The sequence below is a fragment of the Phascolarctos cinereus genome, unplaced genomic scaffold, assembly GCF_003287225.1.
Source record: "Phascolarctos cinereus isolate Bilbo 61053 unplaced genomic scaffold, phaCin_HiC Scaffold_3;HRSCAF=262, whole genome shotgun sequence".
Lineage (NCBI taxonomy): Eukaryota > Metazoa > Chordata > Mammalia > Diprotodontia > Phascolarctidae > Phascolarctos > Phascolarctos cinereus.
Genome location: NW_027555736.1, coordinates 238,494,316 through 238,520,238, shown reverse-complemented (window position 1 = coordinate 238,520,238; position 25,923 = coordinate 238,494,316). Strand labels below are relative to the sequence as shown.

The window sequence follows — 25,923 nt, the reverse complement described above, 5'->3', positions numbered from 1 at the left end:
ACAAAAACAGTGTCAGGCTTAAAATATATTCATCACTAAGATGACAGTGAATTAATACCGGACCGTGAGGCTGCTAGAACTTCTTCAGCTGCATTTGTACTTAAGAGTGGGGGACAGAGAGAAGAGGGAGCCCTGGACATGGTAACAGAAAAATGTGACATCCACTGCCTGTGTGAAGTCATTTAACCTCTCATTTTCTAATCTGTAAAATGGGGATAATAATACCCTCAAGTACCTGCCCTACAAGGTTGTTGCAAGGCTCAAATGGGAGTATATGTAAAGCACCTTGCAAACCTCAAATGTCAATGATTACTATCTGCACAAAACCTGAAGGAGAAAGAGTTTCACAATTTCTTAAGGAGATACCAATCAGAAAAAAAAGGAAAGATAAATACTATTTAAATAAAGAGGGACTGATCAACCTAAAATTATTAGTCTTACAAACATGGCTTGTTTGTGCAGACAAGCCATTTTGTATTTTACACCTGCAATTTAGTCATATATGGGAAATGGTGAATAGTCCAGAAGAGTTTCCTGTGTTTTGGTGATGACAGGATATTCATGTATTCATCGGTCAAGGGTCTGCTAAAGATGGAAACATAATTTGCTGGAGTTGGCACAGAAGCCACATGGCAATGAGGTTCAAAGACGAGATTAAAGGGTGTCACAGATTGAACCACAGTTGTCCTTTGTCATCAGAATAAGTGATAAGTGAACTTATCATTATGCTTTTCTTATAGTCAGTAATGTTAGTGGGTTGTGGTTTTTTCCCCCTCTTTATGGGTACATAAGTGGATTATTTTTCATTTTCCAAAATCCATCTATGGTGCCCCAAAATGTTTGGTACAGTACCTTTCTTCCATGAAGGTCTTCACAAAACTCTCAATAAGGCAAGCTAGGTGGTACAGCAGATATAGCATGTTGGACCTAGAGTCAGGAAGTCCCGAGTTCAAATCCAGCCTTAGATACTTCCTACCTGTGTAACCATGGGTGTTACCTAACCTTTGTATGTCTTGGTTTCCTTATCTGTAAAATGGGTATAATAATGGCTTCTACCTCCCAGGACTATTCTGAGGCTAAAATGAGATAATATTTGCAAATAACTTTGCAAATCTTAAAGCACTATATAAATACTAGCTATAATTATTATATCTCATGTACTTCAGGCAATAGAAACAGTGATTACCATGACTGATCAGAAAACAATACTTACTCCAAAGCCTTTGAAGGAAAAGGATCAGAAGTTCTAAACCTTTCCTTACAAAAAAATTTTATGGGAGCAATGTACATGTAAAAATGTCAAGTTTCAGGATTTATAGAAAGCTTACGGATTGATCTGGAATTTAGGTCTGGGTTTTCTAAGAAAGAAGCAGCAGGGGTTGCTAATTGAGATCACACTATTTTGTTCTTTGATTTTTGACCTGTTAGAAATTCACTGCAGTGCTTCAATCAACATAATTCCCTACTGTAGAAGACAATAAGAACCTCAAAATATGAGGGTATCATTTAAGTGGTTAAATGAAATCCCAGGAGAGAATTTGGATCCTATTAAACTAAGATACGGTATCTAGTATTTGCACAGGGCTTTGAGGTTTGCAAGTGCTTTACATATGTTAATTCTTTTCATCTGCACAACTACCCTATGAAGCAGGTGCTGTAACTATCCCATCTCCCAAATAAGGAAACTGAGGCAGAGAGAATTTAAGCAACTTGCCTAGGATCATCCAGCTACTAAATTTTGGGGGCAGCATTCAGACTCAAGTCTTTCTGACTCCATTTCCAGAGCTCTATCCACATTACCCCGGAGCTGCTGCAATTTTAATAATATTATTTATGTGATGTTGGGCTTATTATCATTAATGCTTCCTTCACATTCTCATCTACCCCCTGAGCATCTGGTATCATTCTTTCTTTACAGATAGAACTAAATCACAGGCCATTTTAAACTTGTAATGTTTAAAGTTGATAGAGTTAAATGCTATTTTCAGATATGTATGATGCTGCCAAGTTAGAGGTGGCATTCTTTGGTAGGTTTTTGTTTATCTGTTAAGGCTTCCTTTCAGACTCACGTCTTTCCCATTGAGTTTATTGGCATTGCTAGTATTGAAATGAACATCAGTGATCTAGGGAAACCAGATATTGCTTAAGTAATGGCAATATGTTGAGTGAATAATACCTAAAAATAGGATCCCAACAGGTTCCACCACCCTGAAACAAAGCCTTGGGTCTCCTTCATGGGCTTTCCCATAATCTCCAGTGTCTTGGCTGGCATTTGTCATCATTGGAAAATACCAGTGTCCCTCAGTACTTCCTCCCAAACTGTTACCTGAACCAAATTTACTTAAGGAAAATATTTTCATAAAGCACACTGCTGCAGTTAAGAATAGAGGGAGGAAAGGGTGAAATACAGGAACCCTGTGCAGGGTCTATTCTAAAATGAGACAACTCCTGGAGGTGATTCTCTCCACCGTGTGCTCTCGAGAGGGATGTGGTATACACGTCAGAGAGAGGGAGGATGGCGACATCACAGCACCAGAGACAAAAAGCAAGCTCCAGAATTTCTTCCAGGCTGTCCAGTGTCTTCCCTCTGCCGCCAAGTGTATAGAAGAAACAATGTCTCCACAATTGTCAGTTAAACAGTGAAAGACAGCTGGAGTAGCCTAATGGAGAGAGAACTAGTCAGAGTCAGGAAGACCTGATTTCAAATTTGGCCTCAGACACTTACTAGCTACGTGACCCCTAGACAAAATCATTTCACCTCGGTCTCAGTTTCCTCATCTATAAAATGGGGATAGTACTTAGCATCTGCTTCTGAGGGTTGTCTAAGCAAATGAGAGAATATTTACGAAGTGCTTTGAAAACTTCATAGTACTATATAACTCTTAGCTATTATAGTTAATAACAACGACAGCAATAACAATAGCAAATCTGTTTAAAGTTACCCTGCAGGCAAATCTAAAGGATTCATCAGTCTACCATTCTTCCAAAATTAAGATGCCTGCCTGATAGTACAGTAGACAGACATTTACTATGCTCAAATCTTTTTACATGACTATGACTATGGAAGAAACCAAAGTATAGCACTCAGGCAGCTTAGGAACTTAGGTTTCACTATGGGAGAAATAAGTCAAAACTACAAAACAGCAATAAGGCATAGGAAAAAAGAAGTCAAAGGACCTGAGGTGGAATCTTGGCTCTGTTACTGGCATGGTAACCACGGCAAAGTAATTTCACTGGTCCTCAGCTTGCTTATCTTTGAGATGAAGGGGTTTGAAGACAATGAATCATAGAGATTATCCAAGTCTAATGCCTAGGACCTAGTATACACAGCAATCAGAGAAGGGAGAAAATACTTGATACACCAAGTCCAACTGATGGGCATGTTCTCCACAAACTTTGGGCACTTATTTTTATAGCACTGGCTTTTGAAATAAAGTTATAGAATTATGAGTCACCAAATTGAGTTTCTTCTACTCATGAAGAGGAGACAAAGAAATGAAGTGAAAGCTGGAATGAGGTTTTAATATGCTTTTGTAGAAAGTCTGCAGGCTACACTGGAACATTCATCAGGTCTGAGATCAGGACAATCGCATAGTCGCTGCCAAAATAGATGATAAATGGTATTACATAGCTTCACAACCAGTCTTCTTTATCATGAACTTCACTAAAGCAGGAAATGAGGTATTTTTGCTCATTTGGGAAGGGTGGAAATTGGGTGCTGATTAAAATTTTAAAAAAATTATATTTAACCTCTTAATATAATCATGAGCTGAATTTTAAAACTACTACCTACTATCCATTAGCTGTTTTGCTCCAAAGTCTAATGATAATTTTTTAAAAAAATTGATCTGAAAAATGTTCTTTTAATTTCCTTGTTGTTCTCTCCATCCCAATCCCTACGCCCCAATTAGGGAAAGACTTTTCTTCTACTCAAAAAGTTAGGACTACTCCAATAACCTGTCATTTGTATGATAGGTAAATCCATGTATGTTGGTCTCTAGATATCCACCTTCTCTGACATGAAGATAAAAATAAATCATTTGTATATGTAATGTGTGTTTTTATCTGTATGCATCCTATCACCCTCTATTACTTTATAAGCTCTTTAATTCTCTGAGAGCAGGGGCATAATTCATTTATCTACTTCCCCCAGGGCTTATCCCAGCATGCACTTAATAAATGTATACTGAATTCATGCATACAACAAAGGCTATAAAGACTTTCTATTGACAAGAACATGGTTTTACTTGGAGGTCGGGGTGGGAAAACGGGAATGAGACAGAGTCCAGAGGAGATGCTACTACTTCCATTGGTAACCTATTTCTACACTCAAGGGTTAGGAAATTGTTCTTAAAAATCCTTGTTCTGGAGGTTCTAAAGAGGGTAGAAAGAATGTTGGAATTGGATTCAGAAGACTTGAGTTGAAATTCCACCTTGGCCACAAAGTTGCAATATGATGTTGAATAAATCACTTAACCTCAGTGAGGCCCAGTTTCCTCATCTGTAAAAACGGAATAACAATAGTTGCCCTATTTCCCAGGTTTGTTTGTTTTTTTTAAGCAAAGTGCTTAAAACGAAAAATGTGGGCTATTATTAATAATACTGGCATCATACCTAGTATATATGTATCTGATTACTTTTTAAGTAGCTGTTTTTTTTTAACCTGCATATTGCTCACAATTTGATGTAAATTTTAAGCATCCTGTAATTCATCAACTAATTCTCTCCCGGCCATACATTAATTAAAATTCAGTAATAACTCAAAAAAAAATCCTCATTCTGTCATTTAAGACGGACTCCTGTTATTCTATAAGTAAAGTTGGAGAACAGCTGGTTACTATTATCAATCAATACCTGCTAATATACTTGAAAACTTATTAAGTCAATGACCTCTTAACCTTCTTCCCTCAAAGAGCAACAGCTCCTGTTCAGCTGGCCTTTCCTCATAATTTTCATCTTTCAAATGCCATTAACCATATTTACAGCTGGCCCAACAAAGCCTCTACACATTATATGTGAGAACTGCAGAGGAGACCAGGCATAGAGACTGAACATAAGATTGTTAATTCTGAGCACAGAGGAGTCACCGAGTCCAATCTCTTCATTTGCAGATGAGGAAACTGAGGTCCAGAGATACACCATAGTGCTTAAGACTGTCTTCTCTTACTGTTTTCTTCTCTATGTTTGGAGACCAGCATTTGACCTCTGAGGCAAGCAGAAAATGAACAGGAAGGAGTGAAGAGAGACTGCAGAAACTGAAAGAGTCTACTACTCCCTCTTACACTTCTGGGCCCTGGAGGCAAGAAACTTGAAGGATTCTATGCCAGTGTCTACCCCTAACTTACCATGTAACTTTGGGCAAATCATTTTACATCTCTGGGCCTTCATTTTCTCATCTATAAAATGAGAGGTGGCCTCTTCTTCAGGATTGTTCCAGGTCTAAGATCCTTTGATTGTAATTTGGACAATTCTACATGTCTTAGGAAAAGTATGAAATAGAAAGGGGTAGTAGAAAGGGGTAGGTAGGTAGGTGGCGCGGTGGATAGAGCACTAAGCCTGAAGTCAGGAAGTCTCTTCTTCCCAAGTTCAAATCTGGCTTCAAGCACTTACAAGCTGTGTGACTCTCAGAAAGTCACTTAACCCTATTTGCCTCAGTCCTACATCTGTAAAATAAGTTGGAGAAGGAAATGGCAAGCCACTCCAGCATCTTTGCCAAGAAAACCCCTAGATGGAGTCACAAAGAATTGGATGTTACTGAAAAACAACTGAACAACAAATGAAAGCAAAGCAAAAAGAAAAAAATCTTACTGCTCAGCACTATTGCTCCGAAGACCAATTCATTTCCTTATTATAATGCTGCTCACAGATCCAACTTAAGCTTCCTTGACTAGGTTTATAAAGCCTCAGCAATAGCACTAGTCTGGTCCAGGTACTTAGTAGTTGATAAACTTTATTTTTCAAAGATCTCCTTTTTTACGCTGAGCCAGCCATCAGTCCACTCCCATAGTCTTCCTACTGGCAGTTACTTGGATATTGGGAACAATTGTATTAGAAGATTTATGTCTCCTCTTCTATTCCCACCATCCAGCTGGTCCATTTGGCAAGGGTATGGAAAACAGAACTGGTTCTTTTGTCTTTAAATCAAGGCTTTTGTGTGTATTCCTTCAAATCTTGGTTCTGACAAAATTACTCCCTTTACCCCCTCACACGGGAGTGCCTCTTGACTCTAGAGGCCAAAAGAGGCTGTTTGGGACACAATCTTAATCTCTCTCCCAAAGTGACAAAGAAGCTTCCTTTTTAGAAAGGAATCCTATGGAAGGGTTTAAAAAACCCAACAAAAGAAGAGGCAGCAGAAAAACCGATGACCCTTCCTTTAGTCTCCCTGGCTATCTCCCACTACCATTGCTAGCTGTGGTATGCAATGCAAATGCCCTGCAAATAAAAATGCCCTCAACCCACAAGCACTTCATGACAATCAGGACAGCTAAAGCTCATCTGTGGAAATGGCTGGAAAGGATTCTCGAAAACGGTCTAATCTAACTGAGACCAAACATGAACTTGGCAGCAGAGAGGGCAAAAAAAAAAACCAAACCGGTTTTTAAAAACAACATCGAACAGATTCAAGTGTAAATGAAGAGTCACTTAACAGTTACACAGATAGGTGGGTGGGCCAGTGGATAGAGTGCTGGCTGGGCCGGGAGTCAGGAAGATTTGAGTTCAAATTTGAACTCAGACATTTACTAGCTAGTGACCTCGGGCAAATCATATAACCTGTCTACTTCCTGGACTGTGGAATGGGGATGATAATAACACTGCCTTCACAGGGATATTATGAGGCTCAAATAATTAAGATATTTAATTATATGTATGATGTATTTAGTTTATGTGTGTATATTTAATTTACATGTTTGTTCCCTTCCCTTCTCTTAGTTAACCCATTCAACTTTACATTGTCTTCTATTCTGAAATCCCTTCCCCCTTTATATTATCTTAGTTCATGCCTTCTTGCCAAACTCCAACCTTAAATTACTCCTGCCATCTACTCCTTCTGTTCCTATATACTGTGCTGGAAGTTACACAGTCACATTACTCACTAGGTTTATGACAAGTTTTTGTTACCTGATATCACCTGGGCCCTCATTGCCATAGAGACAATTCTATTCATCCCTAGTAGACTACAGTACAGGTTCTAAACCTAGGGTCTGGGAACTTGGGTGGAGTATATGTGTGAGTGTGTGTGTATATAGGTATATATGTATGTATGTATGTATGTGTATAAATTGCTCCTGTATGCATTGCTTCAATACAAACACGTGTGTATAACCCTAAGTATTTTATCAATTTAAAAATGCATTCTGAAAAAGGGTTCATAGGCTTCACCAGCCTTCCAAAGAGGTTCATGACAGGAAGAAAAATACACAATTAAGAATCCCTGCTCAGTAGCATTTCCAGCAATAGCTATTCCAAGTCTTCTCTCCTCAAGCCTTCTCTTTCCTTCTCAGCAGACCTTTCCTAATCCAGGCCACTGGCCCCTGAGCTCTTGTCTTCTCTAATTAAAACCTTGATACGAGCCACCATTTTCTCAATCTTTCCCATAGTCTTGGAGGAAGAGGTTGCCCTTTGCATTGTGCCAAAGGCAACCCTTCTAGGTGAACCTTTCATCCCAATTCCTCTCCTCTCTTATCTTCATTCTTTATCTTATCTACTGGCTCTGTCCAGTTGCTACAAACCCAGCTAATAAGTGTCTAAAGCCAAATTTGAACTCAGGTCTTCCTGACTCCAACTCCAGCAGTCTGTCTACTACACCACCTGCCTCAACAGTTGTTCAAATGAAAAAGACTTGAAGAGAGAGGCAAGCAGCTTCTTAGAATCCAAGTACGTATAGAAGAGATGAACAAAGCCTATGAGTCTCCTTGCACTGGAGCTATGAAATTCCTGGGTGTTTTCAATTCAAGTTTTCTCTCAAGAGGTTACTGGTCAATTCTTTCTATTTTCACTTTGCCCTGTGGGTCCAATACATCCAGGTAGTTTTCCTTTACTGTAGTTTAGTCATTTTTAGTCATGTCTGACTAAACCCTTTTAGGGTTTTCTTGGCAAAGATACTGGAGGAGTTTGCCATTTCCTTCTCCAGCTCAATTTACAGATGAGGAAACTGAGGAAAACAGGGTTAAGTGACTTGCGCAGCTTACACAGCTAGTAAGTGTCTGAGGCCAGATTTGAACTCATAAAGATGAGTCTCTTAGGCCTGGCACTCTATCCACTGTTCCACTCAGCTGTCCTTTATGCTTTCTTGAAAAATGACATCCAGGTTTTTAGTTTGTTTTAACTTGATCATGGTTTTCAGGGAATTTTATAATTTTAAGTTATCTTGACCTCTTTTACAGGTTGATTACTTTTTTTTTGGAGCCAATTGGGGTTGAGTGACTTGCCCAGGGTCACATAGCTAGTAGGTGTCTGAGGCCAGATGAACTCAGGTCCTCTGAGCTCTAGGGTCAGGGCTCTATTCAATGTACCACTTAGCTGCCCCAGGTTGATTATTTTTGATAACTTTTTAAAAATCTTTAGACTTTGTGCTAATATGTGGATCTGAGTTCTGTTTCCTCTATTCTGTATTTTGAAGGAATCCACTCCTGGATAAGGTTTTCCACCTTCTAAGCTATTTATTCTCTTTTCATTTTATTTCTAATTTGATTTTATTATCTCCTGCTTCATTTCTTCTCCTAAATAGTAAATAGAAGCAGTCCTTTTGGCCAGCTCCTTTTCCCTCTGAGGCTCTGCTTGTAGCTGTCGGGCAGTTACACCCTTTTTCTGAGCTTACCTCTTAGGTTTTCTCTTACTCCATAGGACCTCTTCATTGTGCCTGGTGGGTTATTTCTTCTGCTTACTCCTATTTTCAGCTTCAGTTCTAGGTTTGGGATTTTGTGCTTGGGTTAACCTCAACACCCTTGCATGGGATACTTTGGTTCTACCACCTGTAGAGTATGGATGCTTCAGCCACTGTCAACTCAGATGAGACATCTGGGTCCCACCCTCTCCTTCAATGTTTAGCTCCCGTTAGAGTGTCCAGGTGGCACATTGCACATCTCCGTCCTCAGTGGGATTCTATTGTCATCTCTTTCCATCATCCCCAATCTAGAGTTGATTCTATTCCCTGCTGAGTCTTTTACAGAGCCCTGTGAGACACCGACCTCAAGCCTCCTCCAGTCTTCTTCTAGGCCCCCACCTACCCATCCCTAGAACTGGTTGCAGGTGCTGAGTTTGACCTGACTCCTAAGTGCTCCAAGTATCACACAGTTGTGCCCCCTTTTCCTGTTCAGTACTTTGTTGCACAGGGGGCTGGTTCTATCCCTGCTTCTATTTCAATGGGTCAAAGTCAGGATCTAGCTTCAGTCCCCCATTACCAGAGTTCACGATGGCTTGCAACTCTCTGCTCAGAGCATTGCCTAATTGGTTTCAGGTCTATTTCTATGAGTTCATCCAGATTTCTCTGGCTCAGTTCCTATTCCTTCCTTGGCCAACCCATTTACCTATAGACCCACACTGGCTTCCCTGGTGGATCCTCTTTCCACTTCTGCCTGGTTTACTTGACTTTATGCTGGCTTGACTCTCCTGCCCACCTCTGCTGGTTTCTGGATTTCTTCTCATGCAGATCCGAACTGGACAGAGTAGCTTACTTCTGATATTCTGGGTTTTCTTTATCATTAGTCTTTCTAGGGTCAATTTGAGATATTTGCTGGGCTTTATATGGGATAGTTTCTCTCCGACCCTTTGCATCACGATCTTAACTCAAAATCACATTGATAATAAGCAAATAGAGCTCAAGATACCTTTCATTGTTAGGCACTTCAGTGTTTAAAAAGCCTTGGTTTAAAATCCAAAAGATTGTTAACAGATGCAGTTTCTGGCTTCAGACTGGGAAAAAGCTTCTTTAAACAAAAGATGATGTTGTGATTGGAAATTTTTTAAAAGTGAATTACCTTTAAAGATAAGAACCACAAATATTTCCTTTTTGAAAACAGCCAGTCCTGCAGACAGAATATTTTCTGGACCTTTTAAGAGAGTTATAATGGTTGTAGCCCACAAAGGTTGTAGTCCTCAAAGGTTCTCAAAGAGGACCAAAATGACATAAGTTGGAGCCAAGGTACGATGTTAAAGTTATAATATTATCCATGGAACTCCCTATGACAGACACCAGTTACCTATACCATTAATATTTACAGATTTGTTTGGCCTTCAAAGTCACAAAAGTATATGTATATGTATATGTGTATGTGTGTGTGTGTGTGTGTGTGTATCTGTCTGTCTGTCTCTCTGTTTCTCTATCTTACTCAATAAGGCAAAAATTAAAATAATTCTTTCTGGCTGCTTACAATATTTTCTACTTGACCTAACAATTATGGAATCTGGCAAAAATATTCTTTGGAGTTTTCATTTGGGGATCTCTTTCAGGAGGTAATCGGTAGATTCTCTCAAAGACTATTTTACCCTCTGGTTCTAGGATACCAGGGCAGTTTTCCTTGATAATTTCTTAAAAGATGCTGTTGAGGCTCTTTTTTTTTTTTTATCATGGCTTTCAGGTAATCCAATAATTCTTAAATTATCTTTCCTGGATCTATTTGCCAGGTCAGTTGTTTTCTAATGAGATATTTTACATTTTCTTCTATTTTTTTTTATTCTTTTGATTTTGTTTGACTGATTCTTGATGTTTCATAAGAGTCATTTGAATGCTTCCACTTGCCATATTCTAATATTTAAGGATTTTCTTCAGTTTGCTTTTGTACTTTCTTTTCCATTTGGCCAATTCTACTTTTTAAGGAGTTGTTCTCTTCACTGGATTTTTTTTTCCATTTGGCCAATTCTATTTTTTAAGGAATTGTTTTCTTCAATTTTTTCCCCTTCCTTTTCCAAGCTGATGACTCTCCCTTGCATAACTCTCACTTCTTTCCCCAATTTTTCTTCTACTTTTCTTATTTATTTTTAAGATCCTTTTTGAGTTCTTCCAAGAAGGCTTTTGGGGCTTGAGACCAATTCATATTCCCCTTTGAGACTTCACATGTAGATATTTTGACATTGTTGTACTCTTCTGAGTTCATATTTTGATTTTCTCTGTCACCAAAGTGGCTTTCTATGGTCAGGGCTCTTTTCTATTTTTTGCTCATTTTTAAGTCTATTTAGTGACTTTTAAAGCTGAGCTCTGCTCCTTGGGCACAGGGGGCACTGTCCCAAGCTTCTTGTGCTGGGTGCTTGGGTCCTGGTCACTGGCTTTCTGCAGCAGGTGCTGGTGGCTTGCCCACTACACTGGGGTGGCCCAGCCTAGTCGCACCTGTTGTGCTGGGGTTCTGGGGCTGGCAGTTTGCCTTCTTCACTTGTGCTGGAGGCCTCACAGCTGGCCTACTATACCACTGGCCTGCTGAGCCAGAATCAAGGGGCCTCAGTTGCTGATGTGTGCTATGGCTAAGAGCCTCCCATTGTCTTGCCCGACACCATCAGTGCTGGGCTGTGCTCCCCTTTGAGATAAGTGAGACAGACCTTTCCTGAAATCCTTCTAAGTTATATTAAGCTGGAAAATTGTTTCACTCCATATCTTTTTGTAGGTTCTGTCATTCCAGAATCCATTTAGAGGTTTGATTTAACATTGTCTCCAAGGGAGACTGGGAAGAGCTCAGGCAACTTTCTGGTTTTTCTCTGCCATCTTGGCTCCGCCTCCTAAGTAATTCTTTCACGTTATTTTAGCCTTAGAAATTGTTCTCTCTGCCTTCATTTTGGCACTTATAAAGGAGATCTAGTTAGCTAAGGCTCAGAGGCCTTAGAAATTGTTCTCTCTGCCTTCATTTGGCACTTATAAAGGAGATCTAGTTAGCTAAGGCTCAGAGACAAAATTCTGTTAGTCAATTGGTCAATAAACATTTATTAAACACCTACTCTATGCCAGGCACTGTGCTGAGCACTGGGGATTTAAGAAGAGGAAAAAGACAGTCTCTGTTTACAATTAAATGGGAAGACAACATGCAAACAAATATGCACAAACAAGCTATATACAGGAAAAATATGAAATCATTAAAAGAGAAAAGTCACTAGAATTAAGAGGAATTGGAAAAAAGCTTCTTGTACAAGATGAGAGATGAACACAATGTGATTTTCTAGGGAAATAGTCACAGATCAAATCACAAATTATTATTGGAAAAGGGGGAGAAACATTTGGTTGGAAAAAAAAAAGACTGGCCAGTCTAGCATTCTCAGCTTTACTTACCCATTTAATTTCTGTTCAGTTTTTTTTTGCCTTAAATCCTTAGAATTTTTGCCTATCACCAACACATATTGTATGTTTTCATTGGCTTTAGCTAGGAACTTACTTCATATGTTCAGTATGTGTGAGAATTTTCATAATTCTCCAGTTCTTAATCTTAAAAGATTGAGAAATTTGTGATTTCATAAGTCTACCCACAAAATGAAGTTTACCTAATTGAACTTGCTTGTGATAAGCTTGGTTTGAAGGGTCTCTAAATTCATTATTTTCCACCTAAGAGGTTCTCCTTTTAATATATGACTAATACAAAACTTGTAACTCTTCCTGACCTTAGAACACAGAAGCACATTGGGCAAACAAATATCCCAAGGCGCTCTAATCAAACATTCTTTATCCATCCTGGTTTGCTTCAAATCCATCCAAATTTCCTATTTAAATATTATAAGGCATGTTTTAATTGTATTAATCTGAATGCCTTTAACCATAAACATTCTTGTAGTCAGCCAGCTATCCATGGGCTCCATGTGACTCCCCAAAGGACTTAAGTGACCTCTTTTTTGTCTTCCAAGTCACATATCAAATCCAAGTTGATGGAATAAGGAGTCATTGGATAGTAGGAGTCTCTGCATTCCAAGATATCTAGTGAAAACTGGCCTCTTACCAGCAAGACTGACTCATTTATCAAGAGCTGGAACTCAGTAGCTAGTGGCCACCTCCATCCTTTTTTCTAAAAAGCATCCCCCCCATCACCAACACATGGAATGGAATACTTCAATGGGAAACTAAACTGGCAAGTTGAAAAATGGGCAGCAGCTGTCGGTCTGAGGTCATTCTCCTCCAGAGGCTGCTTTTTCCTCATGTGAAGGTCAGTAGTTTCCATGATTAACTTTCAATTATTGCCATGGGTGTAATAAGAAAAAAAAAACAACACGAAGGAAGAAGGAAACTTTCCCCTTTCTCAGTAACCTGCTCCCATTTCCCGCCCTATCCTATTCCCTTGCCAATTCTTGACCTCAAACTTCATTCTATATTGCCTTAAGTGTAAGAAAAAAAAATCCATAGCATAGTGAAGAGGAGATAATACCTTCTGCATACAATATAATTCAACAAGCATTATTAAGCATATAAGACACAAGATTTTAATAATGAGGTTCTGCTCAAATATAGTTGCTATATCTTTAAAGAATAGCATGTAACAACTGTATTGCTTCCAAAGTCAACAAAGCCTGATTTCCTTGAAAAACATCATTGAATATTTATTGAAAATTATCATGTTCATCATTATTCATTCTTGAAATTTGCTTTTGAACATCAAATGCATCAGTTACAGAACATGAAATTGTTTTTACATGTAATTGGGGAAAAAATAAAATATTCAAAATAAATAAATGAGTTAGAATGCTTAAATCTCTCTCATTTAGCACTTTGCTAGGAGGCAGAACAATCAGAACATCAAATTCATCAGTTAGAGCAATCAGCTCATTGAAATAGAATTGCTGAGCGGTTAGATGTGTATGAATAAGAAGGAGAACTGCCACAGAGTTAATCAATATAAAGGAAAGAAATGACCTGATTGAAATTTTCTTGATCATAAATTGGTTAAGTCAATTCAAAGATCCCAACTTGGTCCAACAATATCAAGGAGCAGACTGAGAGACAGAAGGAGTGAACAATACACTTTTAGTTCCATTTACTATTGCTGAAAGTCCTGAAATACACAGCTTTTTAACAAATTATTTCCATTCAATTTAAAAAAATTGTACTTTCACTTTCTTATATTTTCATTTTTATATTAAAAAATACTCTGCAAAGGTATAAGGACACATAACCACGTGGGAGATAATGACTTCACTTTATATAGTGAAAATCCAACAACTGGTGATGTGACACCCCAGCAGGGTTTCTAAAGCTCTGTCTTGCTATTTTTTGGTCACAGTTTTCTTGATTTGGTTTTTTGCAGGCTCATTCTTCTAGATTAGGTCTTTGATAAAGCAGGAGGTGGGAGTGGCAGCTGAAGGGAGTTGGTAGCCAGGAACAGGATTAATACCAGGAACAGGGAAATCGTGGGTGGGGCTGGGGAAAAAACATCAGTTAGGAAGGAGGGAGAAAGAGGAAGGGACAGAGAAGGAAAAAAGAAGGATTCTAAAAAATGGTAGTGTGTACATTTGCAAAAGGTAGGCAAATCTATGGTGCTGGACAGATTTTTTTTTTTAATATAGAAAGGGAGAAGTTGGAAAGGACCATAGAGATCATCTCATTCAGGATTTCTTGACCTGGGGTCTCCATGGAAAAATTTCAAGGGATCTGTGAATTCAGATGCAGAAAAATTTTTATGTCATCATTTTTATTAACCTCTAATTGAACATTAGCACTTGCTTCAATTATGAATTAAAATAACAGTATTTTGGGAAGGGTTCCTTTGGCTTCACCAGGCAGCCGATGGGACCACTGCGCACACACAAAATTTTAGAAACCCTGTTTTACTTCAACCCACTCATTTTATAGATTAGGAAATTGAGGTCCAGAGTAGCAAGCTCATTTTCCCCAATTTCATACTTCAAGTTAAGGAGAAGATTCAACCATAAGTGTGAGATAATTAAAAGGTAACTGGAAAGAGAGAAGAACACTGTTACAATGGTATATTCATATAACTAAAATAAAAGTAGGTGATATTGTCAGATACTTTTGTCAGACTTTTAATATGAAGAACTGCCTCCTGGTGAAGTGCTAAATAAGAGATATTTAAGCATTTTAACTCATTTTATTTATTTTTAAAAATATTTTATTTTTCCCAATTACATGTAAAAACAATTTTTAACTTAAAAAAAATTTTTTTGAGTTCCAAATTCTTTTCCTCCCTCTCCTCCACCAACACCTCCTTGAGATCTTAAGCAATTTGATACAGGTTTTGCAATCATGCAAAACATTTGTATATTAGCTAAGTCATATTTTAAAAAGAAATACATCCATCTCTGACCTTTTTCTTGCTGCAATATATTTGCCATTTCTTCTCTGCTGGAAGTGCAAACATGGCTTCTCTGTGTTTGTCTGTGAGGTCAAGTTCATCCTAAGAAGAAAGGAAATGTCAAATGGTCAAAATATTAAATTCCAAGCCAAAAACATTTAAGCCAATATCATAATTTGCCATAATTCCTTTAATTGCCATAAAGGAAGACATTAATACAGTAATTTAAATCTTGAAAAGAACTTTGGGTACATTATATCACTTGAGGTATTATAGGTACTATTCATCCCATAGTATTATTAAGGAACTGAGACTCAGAAGTGACTGATCCAAGGCAAACAATAAGTGTCAGAGGTAGGTTTTGAACCCAACTCTCTACCAACTACAAGAATCAAGTGTTCTTTTTATAATGCTTCCTAAGAAAAAAGAACTTATCGAATACATTCAATTCATTTCCATTCACAAAACTTTTATTAAGCCCATATTACGTACAAGTTACCAGGGATACAAAGATAAAAATGAAATAGTCCCAGCCCTCATGGGTCTACTGTTCTACTCAGGAAATGCAGCACAAATTAAAATATATACAAACAAAAAAAAAAATCAGTAGGAACTGCAGCTAACAATTGGAGGGACTGGAGAGAATGGAAATGGAAAGGCCTCCATTAAATAGGGCACTTGAGTTACAGACTAGATTCCCATGAAATGTAAGCTCCTTGAGGGTAGGGATTATTCTGTTGTCATTGGATGTCCAGGGCCTAGCACAGTGCCTGGCACACAGTAGGCACTTATTTGTTACATGCTGACTACATGCTTTGAAAGAAGCTAAGGATTCTGCAAAGCAGAGATGAAGAGTGATTGCACTCTAGCCATGTGGGACCACTTGAACAAAAGGCACAGAGGTCAGAGATGGAATGACCCCAGGGGAAGCAGCCAGCAAATCAGCTTGACCGGCATGAAGAGCTCCTAAAAAGGTTCCTTTATCCAGTTTCTCTGCACTTTATTTGCTTAAATGAGAGCCTCCTGGTTTCAGGTACCTGTCCCAACTCCTGCCCCAGCCCCCCACTTTTCCATCCCTATCAAATTGAAAGTCCTCTTTAAATCATACCTCAGACTCCAAATGTTTATCTTATTTCTCTTTTTACTAATTTTACCCTCTTCGGTCATAAACAGTTATATGCAAATGAGCTGAGGTACCCATATTGCTTGCAGCTCTGAAGGATTCAATTTAGAGCAATATTTTATTAGTGTCTTTGTGACTGTTTCTTTACACACATTTCTCCAGTTTCCAATAAGTAAAAGATAATTTGCTGCCTCTTTATAACACTAAACTGTTCCCACACAAGTGAATTATCATTCATCTGTTCATTCATATTCACAAAGTTCATTTGCAAAAGAATTTGAGTCTTTATACTATACACCAAAGTATACCAAAAAAAGTGCCAAAGTATAATAAAATGCCGGCCTGGAGTCTGGAAGACTTGTGTTCAAATCCGGCCAGACACTACAAGTGTGACACTGGTCACTTAACCTGTTTCTCTCAGTTTCCTTGCCTGTTAAGTGAAGATAATAATAACACCTACCTCTCAGGGTTGTTTTGAGGATTAAATGTGGTAATAATTGTAAAGTGCTTAGCACAGTGCCTGGCACATAGTAAGCAATATATAAATATTAGCTATTATTACTATTATTATTTTCTGACTCAATCTGTTCAAACCTGTCTGAAAAGCTACATACATATGGATTCATTCTATCTGAAAATGGAATGTATATACATATATTAGCACTTTTTTTTCCACTAAAAAATTGTTTTCCTTATCCTATTATGTATCAAAGCATTCATCTATAATCATGGCAAAAGCTTATTTCTTTTGATAGTATAAATCTCTCACTTTACACAAAAATACCTTTTTAGTCCCTTTTCATCACTAAAAACCCCATAGGAAAAGATCTTTAAAGTTACCATGTACCTTCCAAATAAAGCCAAACACAAGTGGCATAATTACCACAATCCCACAACTACTATTCATCCTCAACACTCTAATTGGTAGTACAGCATCTGGCACACAGTAAGCACTTAATAAATGCTTGCTGACCGACAAGACTATTTTTGATGGTAATTACTTTCTTCTTGTCTCCTCCAATAGAGCCTATAAGCCTACAGAATTCCAGAAGTTGAGTTAGAAGGCATCTCAGGAGTCACCTAATTCAACCCATACCTAAATAAGACTACCCTTTTGCAACATACCTAGCAAGTAATCACTCAATCTCTGCTGGAAGGTATCTACTAAAAGGTAATTCCCCACTTCCTGAGGCCATCCATTCCATTTTTGTGGATAGCTCTGAGAGTTAAGAAGGTTGGTTTTCCTCATATCAAGCCTAAATCCATCTCCAGGCAATATTACTCTAGAGATCTCAATTCTGCCCTTCAGGAACAAACAAATCTATACCTCTTCCATTACAACAGACCTTCCAGTTCTTGGTGACAACTCTCAGTCCCCACCTAAGTCACATGAATGCTGAATAGCTTCAGTTCCTTCAAATATGAACTCAAAGTCCTTCCCTAACTTGGTCACGGGATCATAGAAGAACTTAGACACCCATAAGTCTAACCTCTCATATTAAGGATAAGACAACTGAGGCGCAGAAAGTTTAAGTTATTTGCTCATAGTCACATAGCTAGTAAATGTCTGAGGTGGGAACTGACAACAGGACTTCGTGACTTTAAATTCAGCACTCTATCACTACTCATCACTTGTCTCCTTGGTCACCATCTCTGGGTGCTCTCCAGCTTATGGATGTCTTTTCCAAGACCAGAAGCACCCAGAACTAAACATAATACTCCAAATGTGTTTTGACAAGGTCAAAGGACAATGGTATCTGGACACAGTACCTTTCCTCATGTAGGCCAAATAACATTAGCTTATTTTGGCTGATATTATCATCCACTAAGACCCCTAGATCTTTTTCAGCTAAACATATTTGACCAAGACTCCTCTTATGCTTATGAAGCTGATTTCTTTTAACCCAAGTATAAGAATTTACCTTCACTAACTATTAATTTTTAGGTTATTAGTTTTAGCTCAATGTTCTCCTGTCAAGATTTTTTAGTATCATTATCTGGTCATATGAAAAACTGCAATGGTTACAGAACGCTACTTCAGTGGAGGGCAAAGATGAATTGGGTTAGTCTTCATGTATAAGAAAACCACTTTCCAAATTTATGTGAATGTACAATATTGAATACTGCAAGACTTAATGATGATCACTGCATTCCAATGACTATAGAGGATGGAGGGAAGGGAAGAAGTATTTAATTAAGCATCTACTACATGCCAGGCAATGAGCTAAATGCTTTACAAACACTATCTCACTCGATCCTCACAACAACCCTGGGAGATAGGTGTTATTACTATTATTATTCCCATTTTATAGATGAGGAAACTGAGGAAGACATAAATTAAGTGACTTCCCCAGGGTCACATAGCAAGTAAATGTATGAGTCCGTATTTGAACTCAAGTCTTCCTAACTTCAGGGCCAGGGCTCTATCCTGGTAAGTAAGTTGGTATAGTTAAGTGTTGGTATAGCAGTAATTGTTTCACTGTGGCCTGGTTTGCTTATGTCTCATCTCTCACAGGTTCTTAGTAGTTATGTGAAAACATATCAGGGCAGAGATTTACCTCATCATTAGTCAAAGGAGACAAGAAAAAAACACAACTCAAATAAATATTAGCTAACTTGAAAGTCACTCTAAAAAAATTGACTTTCTCTCTGAAATAATTCCAAAAGAATATCAAAGAATTGTATTTATACTCCTCAGTAATCCATGTGCATATTCTCATTGTTTATTTATTCAGTTGCTGAGCAGTCTAATTGTTATAGAAATGGGATTAAAAAGTCATAGGATTATCAGTATCTGAAAAGAAAACTGAGATCTGTGTTGGAGGTCCAGCAAAAAGAAACAAAAAATACAAAGAGTGACCACCACACTAGAAGGCTCCACCTCTACACAGGTGAACTCAACCCTGAGGCCAACTGAATGATTAGCCAGTGTCTGCCAGGACCTGCCATATCATGGAAAAGCCCAACTGAGATATTCACTCTCTACTTTGACCTCAATACCTCACCCCTTCCATGTGCTGTCCCTCCACAGAGCTTCCATCTTCTCCCCCACCCTACTCTTTCCAGGTCTCCTTTATATCTTGTCTTCCTTTTTTTTTTTTTAATTTGAGTTCATTGGGAGTAGGAACCACTTGTTTTCTTACTCTAGTATTCCCAGAGCTTAGCACAGCACCTGGCACAGAGGGAGTAATAAATGCATTCTCTTTCTAGAGTCTAGAGGAAGGAAGGGGAGGAAGAGAAAGAATTCAGTTTGGGACACGTTGAACTTAAGGTGTCTTCTCAGAAGTGGAGAGATTGCTCAGTGGAGAGAGGGGCTGGAGTCAGGGAGTGCTGAAGTACAAGGATAGATGTAACTGTTGGGAACAAGTCTCGCTATTGGCTACTATAGGAAAATGTCATCCCTCAGGCCAACTAGGAAAGAAAAGTGAACACTGATTTGAAGGTTGAGTAATTAAATCTTCAGCCAAAAAAAGACATCGGAGTTAGCTGAATTGCTCTATATCGCTGTATCAGTTAAGTCTTTAAGTTTAAGTTATATCAGTTATATATCTGATATATATATCATATATATCTATATATACACATATATATGACATATGTGTGTGTGTGTGTGTGTGTGTGTGTGTGTGTGTGTGTGTGTATATATATATATATATATATATATATAAAACTATATCCGTTAAGTTTAAGTAACCTTCTTTTTCTCTCTGTTTGCCTCTGTGTGGTAGCTGACTAGAAGGTATAGCCTTCTCAGAAGTATGACTTTTCTATTATGCTTATTAACTACATGCAAATATTTTCATTTTTGGAGACATTGTCCCTACTCAGGGAACTCTCTTTATATCTTAGGCTTTGCAGAAATAACCCCACATTTATTTGTGAAGAAGTACTAATTTTGCTGTTCCTGAAATTTCTTTTTCAAAACCAATTAAAGGAAAATGAACTTGCACTATGAAAATGAAGTGGGAAACTGCTCTATACCTACACATTCCTCTCATCTGAATTTGAGATTTTAAGGTTCATTTTTCCCCATGAAAGCCTTTCTTAAAACTAAAAAAGAGTTCTCTCAGTTATATTCCATTTACTCTACCAAAGACCTTTGATACCATATCATGTTTTGGAAGGGATCCTGGATTCTTGAAGAGTTTGACAATGAAGGGGATGGTTTAAGAAAAACCTGGGAAGATCTGTATAAACTGATGAAACATGAAATGAGCAGAACCAGGAGAACAATCTACATAGTAACAATACAATTGTAGGGATAATCAATTATGAAACAACTATGAAAGACAATTCGGATCAATGCAATGAGCGACAACTCCAAAGGACTCATGATATAAAATGCTATTCACCTTCAGATAGAGAACTAATAGACTCAGAGAGCACATTGAAACATTTTTTTCCTTTTATTTTTCTTGCCTTCCTCCCCCCCCACCCTGAAACACAGTTAAGACAGAAATTTTTGCAAACTGTATATGTATAAATGGGTATCAAATTTCTTGCCTTCTCAATGGGTAGGAGAGGGGCTGGAAGGAGAGAAAATGTGAAATTGAAAATAAAATAAAAAACTGTGGCAGCAGGACAAAGACATTAGAATGGCTTTAAGTAAGAACTTGAGGGATAGCCATATAATCTGTCACACAATCACCAGAAGGCAATGAATTTTTAAAGTCATAGTAATTCAAGAAGATTAATACATGTGAGATAGGATCATTTACCAGGGTCACCCTACCCCTACCCTACACCCAACTTGGGTTAAGCTATATTTTCAATTCCATTTTTTTTTTTTGGTTAGGCAATGGGGTTAAGTGACTTGCCCAGGGCCACACAGCTAGTAAGGGTTATGTGTCTGTATATTTTCCCTAAAAGACGACAAAGCTGGGTCAGTGGGAAGTGAGATTGAGTCAAGGCTCGAGCTGAATCTACCTTGATAAAGTTTTTCCTGGTAGTCTCTGGTTGACTTGATTTGGTTTCCTAGTTGCCTAAGAGCATAAAAAAAGCCTACCCACTAGAGTCTGTACCCTTCAAATTTGATAAAAGTCTCAAGACCAGGGAGTCACAAGAGCCAGCCTTGCTGATTAGACTCATTTTCATATATAGGTGAGGGGGGCCTGACCTAGGTGCTAATGTATCTTTATTTTATATCCTTTTCATATTAGGGCTAAGTAAAACATCCCTTTGCTAACTAGTGAATGACCTACATATATCTCATTTCATCCTGACATCAAGTGAACAAGGTACCTTCTGAGTCAGACCTACCCCAACAGTACAAAAGAATTATGATCCACATTGAGCTAGGTTTTAAACTTTTAAAAATTATGTACTCTGATCAATTTAAAAAAATCTTTTCTCCCCACATTTACTTCTTTCTAAATATATATACATTAACTGCTGTGCTGACAATTAGGTACATTATGAAATTTACACAAAAATGAAAATTTTTAAGAGAATGAGATAAATATGAATTGGTATCTGGTCCTAGAGTCAACAGGGAGTGAGTGGAGTTCATTGAATGGAGAATCATATAATCAGGCCTAAGTTTTAGGAAAGCCATGTGGAAGCTATGTGGAAGATGTAATTGGAGAGCAGACAGACTTGAAATAGGGAAAGCAATTAGGCTTATTGTACTAATTCAGACAAGAGGTGATAAAAGTATGAAGTATAGTGGAGACTGGTGAGTAGACAGAAGGGGACAGATGGCAAAGATGTAGAGGTGGAAAATAAGATTTAGCAACTGATTGGATATATGGGGTGAAGGAGAGTGGAAAAGACAGGATAATGATGAGGTTGCAAACTTGGGTGATCAGAAGAAAGATGATAGTGCCCTTTGATATTAATAGGTAAGTTTAGAATAAGAGTGAGTTGGCAGTGGGGGGGAGGTAAAATAATGTAATGCAATACCTACCTGTACTTGCTTATCCCGTGGGACTTATTCAGTCCTAACCAAAACAAAAAGAGGCTGCTCTAGAATGCAAACCCACCTTTCTGAGGAGCACCTGTTGGGGTCATGAGGTGATTGGGGAGGCAGAGCTATAGAATTTTACAACACATGTGCAGCAACCACTTGAGGTGCCCAGGTAGCAGTTTATAATTAATCAAAGAACGAGTATATAATAAGCATCTTCTCCATGCTAGAAAGAGATGCAGTGTGTTAAAGACACAACCATGAAGACCAAAATAATGTCTATTTGAAGTTGCAAAACAAATACATATAAGTACACATAAAACTATAGACAGTGTACATATAAAGTGAACTGATACCCAAAGCATTTACAAAGTAGTAAATACAAGGTAGTTTGGGATGGAAGGCATTAGGAGAGGCTTCATGCAGAAGATGATGCTAGAGCATTCTTAAAGGAGGGGAATTGGTAGGAAGACAGTACATTTCAGGAAACGTGAATAGTTTGTGCAAGGGCACAAAGGCGGGGTGGAGTGTTGAAGAAACAGAGAGTGGGCCAGTGTGGCTAGAGGGAAGAATGCTTGGAAAGCTGAAATTATTTCCAATGAATCTGGAAAAGATAGGAGAGCACTAGGTTATGTATGGCTTTAAAAAAAGTTTATATTTTATATTAAAAGTGATAGGAAGACACTGGAGTCTACTGAGAAGAGGAGGAATATGGTCACATCTGCACTTAAGGCAAATTACTTTGGCACCAGTGTGGAGAATGGACAAGAGATGGAGAGACTTGAGGCAGGGAGAACTATTAAAAGATGGTGCAACAACCCAAGCAAGAAGTGATGAGTACTGACCCACAAGGGTAACTGTGTGAACCAAGACACAGCATCCGATATGAGAGATGTAGTGAACATAGAAATGGCCAGGTTGGTCAACCGATTGGCTACATAGGGTAAAGGAGTTGAAGGAGTCCCAGATAATGCTGTTGTTATGAACCTGGGAAACTGGAAGGACAGTGGTGCCTTTGACAGAAATGAGAAAGTCTGGAAGAAGAGAAGCTTGAGGAAGGGAGGGAAAAAAAATGAGTTCAGTTTGGGGCATGTGTCTTCTTAAGGTGTCTTCTCAGAAGTGGGAAGTTTGCTCAGTGAAGAGAGAAGATGGAATGGGAGAGGGTGTTGAGGGACAAGAGTAGCGGTTTGGGGAATGTCTCACTATTAGCTACCATTAAGAAAAGTGAGAATCTATCTTCCCACCTTCAACTGATTAAAGAGAGTCAGGCCATGGCCCCCATTCAATAAACAATGTATTATGTTGCTACTATGTCCAAGGCATTGTACTGAGGGTACAAAAGAGGCAAAGACAGTCTCAACCCCCAAGGAGCTCACAATCTAATGGGGGAGACAACAAACAAAAATGTACAAACGAGTTTTATATAGGAAAATAGGAAATAATTATCAGACGAAAGGTATTGGAATTAAAACGGTTTGGGGAAATCTTCCTGTAGGTCTTTAGTACAAGAGAGATGGTCAAATAGCCATTCTTTTATTAATAAAATGATTAAATTATCCAGAAAGAAATAGAAAAAAAATCTTTCTGTAGAATTTTCTACTTTGGAAATACAATGCTGGTTGCTCTTAAGTACTCAAGTAAATATGTCTGATTTCATAGGAATAAGATTTTAGAGGATTTCTTATGGCCCTTCTATCTGAGTGTGAACAAAAGCAGTATAACTAAAATGAGAGAAGCTACTAAATTGGGGAAAGGGAAGGGAATGGACATAAATATATAGGTAAGCTACTCTTAAGAGATAAGTAGTCAAGGAACATGAAAATATCACATGACTTTAAAATGTATATAATTTGTCCTTTCTAACTTCCTCCATCCCTTGTCTGCTAATGAATTTACTCTATAACCACAATTATAAAAGTGATAGCCTACTGCTCTCTGATTTGGTGATCTTTTATGTTTAGATTGCTTGTCCACTGGCTGAACTCCATTTTCTTCTAAACTGTGTTTCAGTTCTCAGCAATTTTTCCCTAATGAATTATGTTTGTAATTTTTAAAAAATTAACCACTGGCTCACTATGCGTTTGTTTGTCTGGTCAATTCTAGTGATCTATTTCTATATTTTTTAACCAGCACCAAATAGCTTTAATGATTGCTATTTTATAATATAATCTGAAATCTGGTCATTCAAGGCCATCTTTATATGTGTATGTCCTTTATATCTTTATCTCCCCCCCTTGTCCTTCAATTCCCTCAAAATTATCCACTGTGCCAATAACTGGATTATTTTAAAAAGTCACTAAACTCTGTAAAGCAATTTCTTGGTAGCACTAAACATTTAGGTTAATTTTTTCCCCACTGATATGGCTAAACCATGAAAAATTATTCTAACTATTTAAAACTTCTTATTTCTGTTAAAGTGTGTTTTGTAATTGAATCTATGTGTCTTGGGTTTGTTTTACTAGGTTAACTTGGATATTTTATATATATTTTGTAGTTGTACTTCGAATTTTTTTTTTTACTATTCTATTCTGTTAATCTCTTTTTTACATCGTATAAATTAGCCCTCAATATCCTTCTGGATTTGTTTTGCTAAACTGAACTAATCCTAGTTTCCTCCCACAAACTCCCTCAAAAATCTTCAAGCAGGACAAGGAACTAAAAACATAAAACCTTATAGGTCCCTCTCCCTTTCCTCTAGAGACAAGAGCCTATCCTCCTCCTCTCCTTGCTTTCCCCAAACACCTTTCTCTGTGTTTTCCTTCTCCCTGTAAAAATTAGTCAACCAATCAGGAAATTAGGGTACTAATCTAAGAAATACGGAAATATTAATTCGATTCTTCCCCTTTCTACCCTCCCAGTTCTTTCGATCTTCTCCCCCTTGAAGTCTGATCATAGATGTTCTCTTTTTTCCTCCAAAAATGAGTTCTTAATAACTTTTGCCTAGCATTATAAATATGAAAATACCGATTCAATTGCTTAGTCTTTTGCTTGTAAAACCAAGTAAACTAGGAAGATTTAAGTTAATAGTCCCATCTCCAACAAAATCTTGCTGTGAGCAAGAAAGGTGTAGACCTGGGGCACTTTGAGTTTACTTTATCCTCAAGTGGACTTATCTGAGACCATACTATAGTGCCTTTGGGCAAGAAGAACGTAAGGATGATTCCTGCCCAAGTATTCTTGAAACCCCAGGGAAAATCCTTGCTGACTGTTTTTAACTTTCCTGCCCCTCTCCTTTCATCTGTTTATATCTTCCTGAACTGCTTCTGATTGCCTCGGGAATTGCTTTTCCCTAAGGGTACTGGGTATATTTTTAGAAAAATGAATTTAGCATGTGAATCCTTAGGCTAAGTCAGTCAGAACCAGGACCTAGACAATCAATTTTTCTTCTGCCTCTGCTACTGAGTTCCAGTTCTGCTATGCTGTCCTTCTGGGGATCTACTGTCACTTGCTCTAAGTGCCCTGTTCTCTTTTTATTTTATTTTTTTTACTTCTTTTGAGAAGAATTTCCACCTTTATATCTTTTTGTAATCTTTTAAATTGATCTTTGGAGCAGTCTAAAAGTTATTATAATTTTCAGCCATTTCAAAGGATTGAGTGGCTATAGCACTTTCCCTTCAGAAATTTTTTTGGAGGGCAAGAATTTCCTTCCACCTGTAATTTTTATTCATTGGATTTTTGGTTCA

General features: G+C 37.9%; 1 protein-coding gene across 1 annotated transcript in view; it reads right to left on the bottom strand.

Moving 5' to 3' along the window:
- Positions 1-25,923, bottom strand: part of DAAM1 (dishevelled associated activator of morphogenesis 1) — a 207,742-nt gene that overhangs the window by 81,145 nt on the left and 100,674 nt on the right. The window contains 1 exon segment of the mRNA XM_078151516.1: positions 15,225-15,314. Within this exon segment, the coding sequence (XP_078007642.1) occupies positions 15,225-15,314 (90 nt within the window).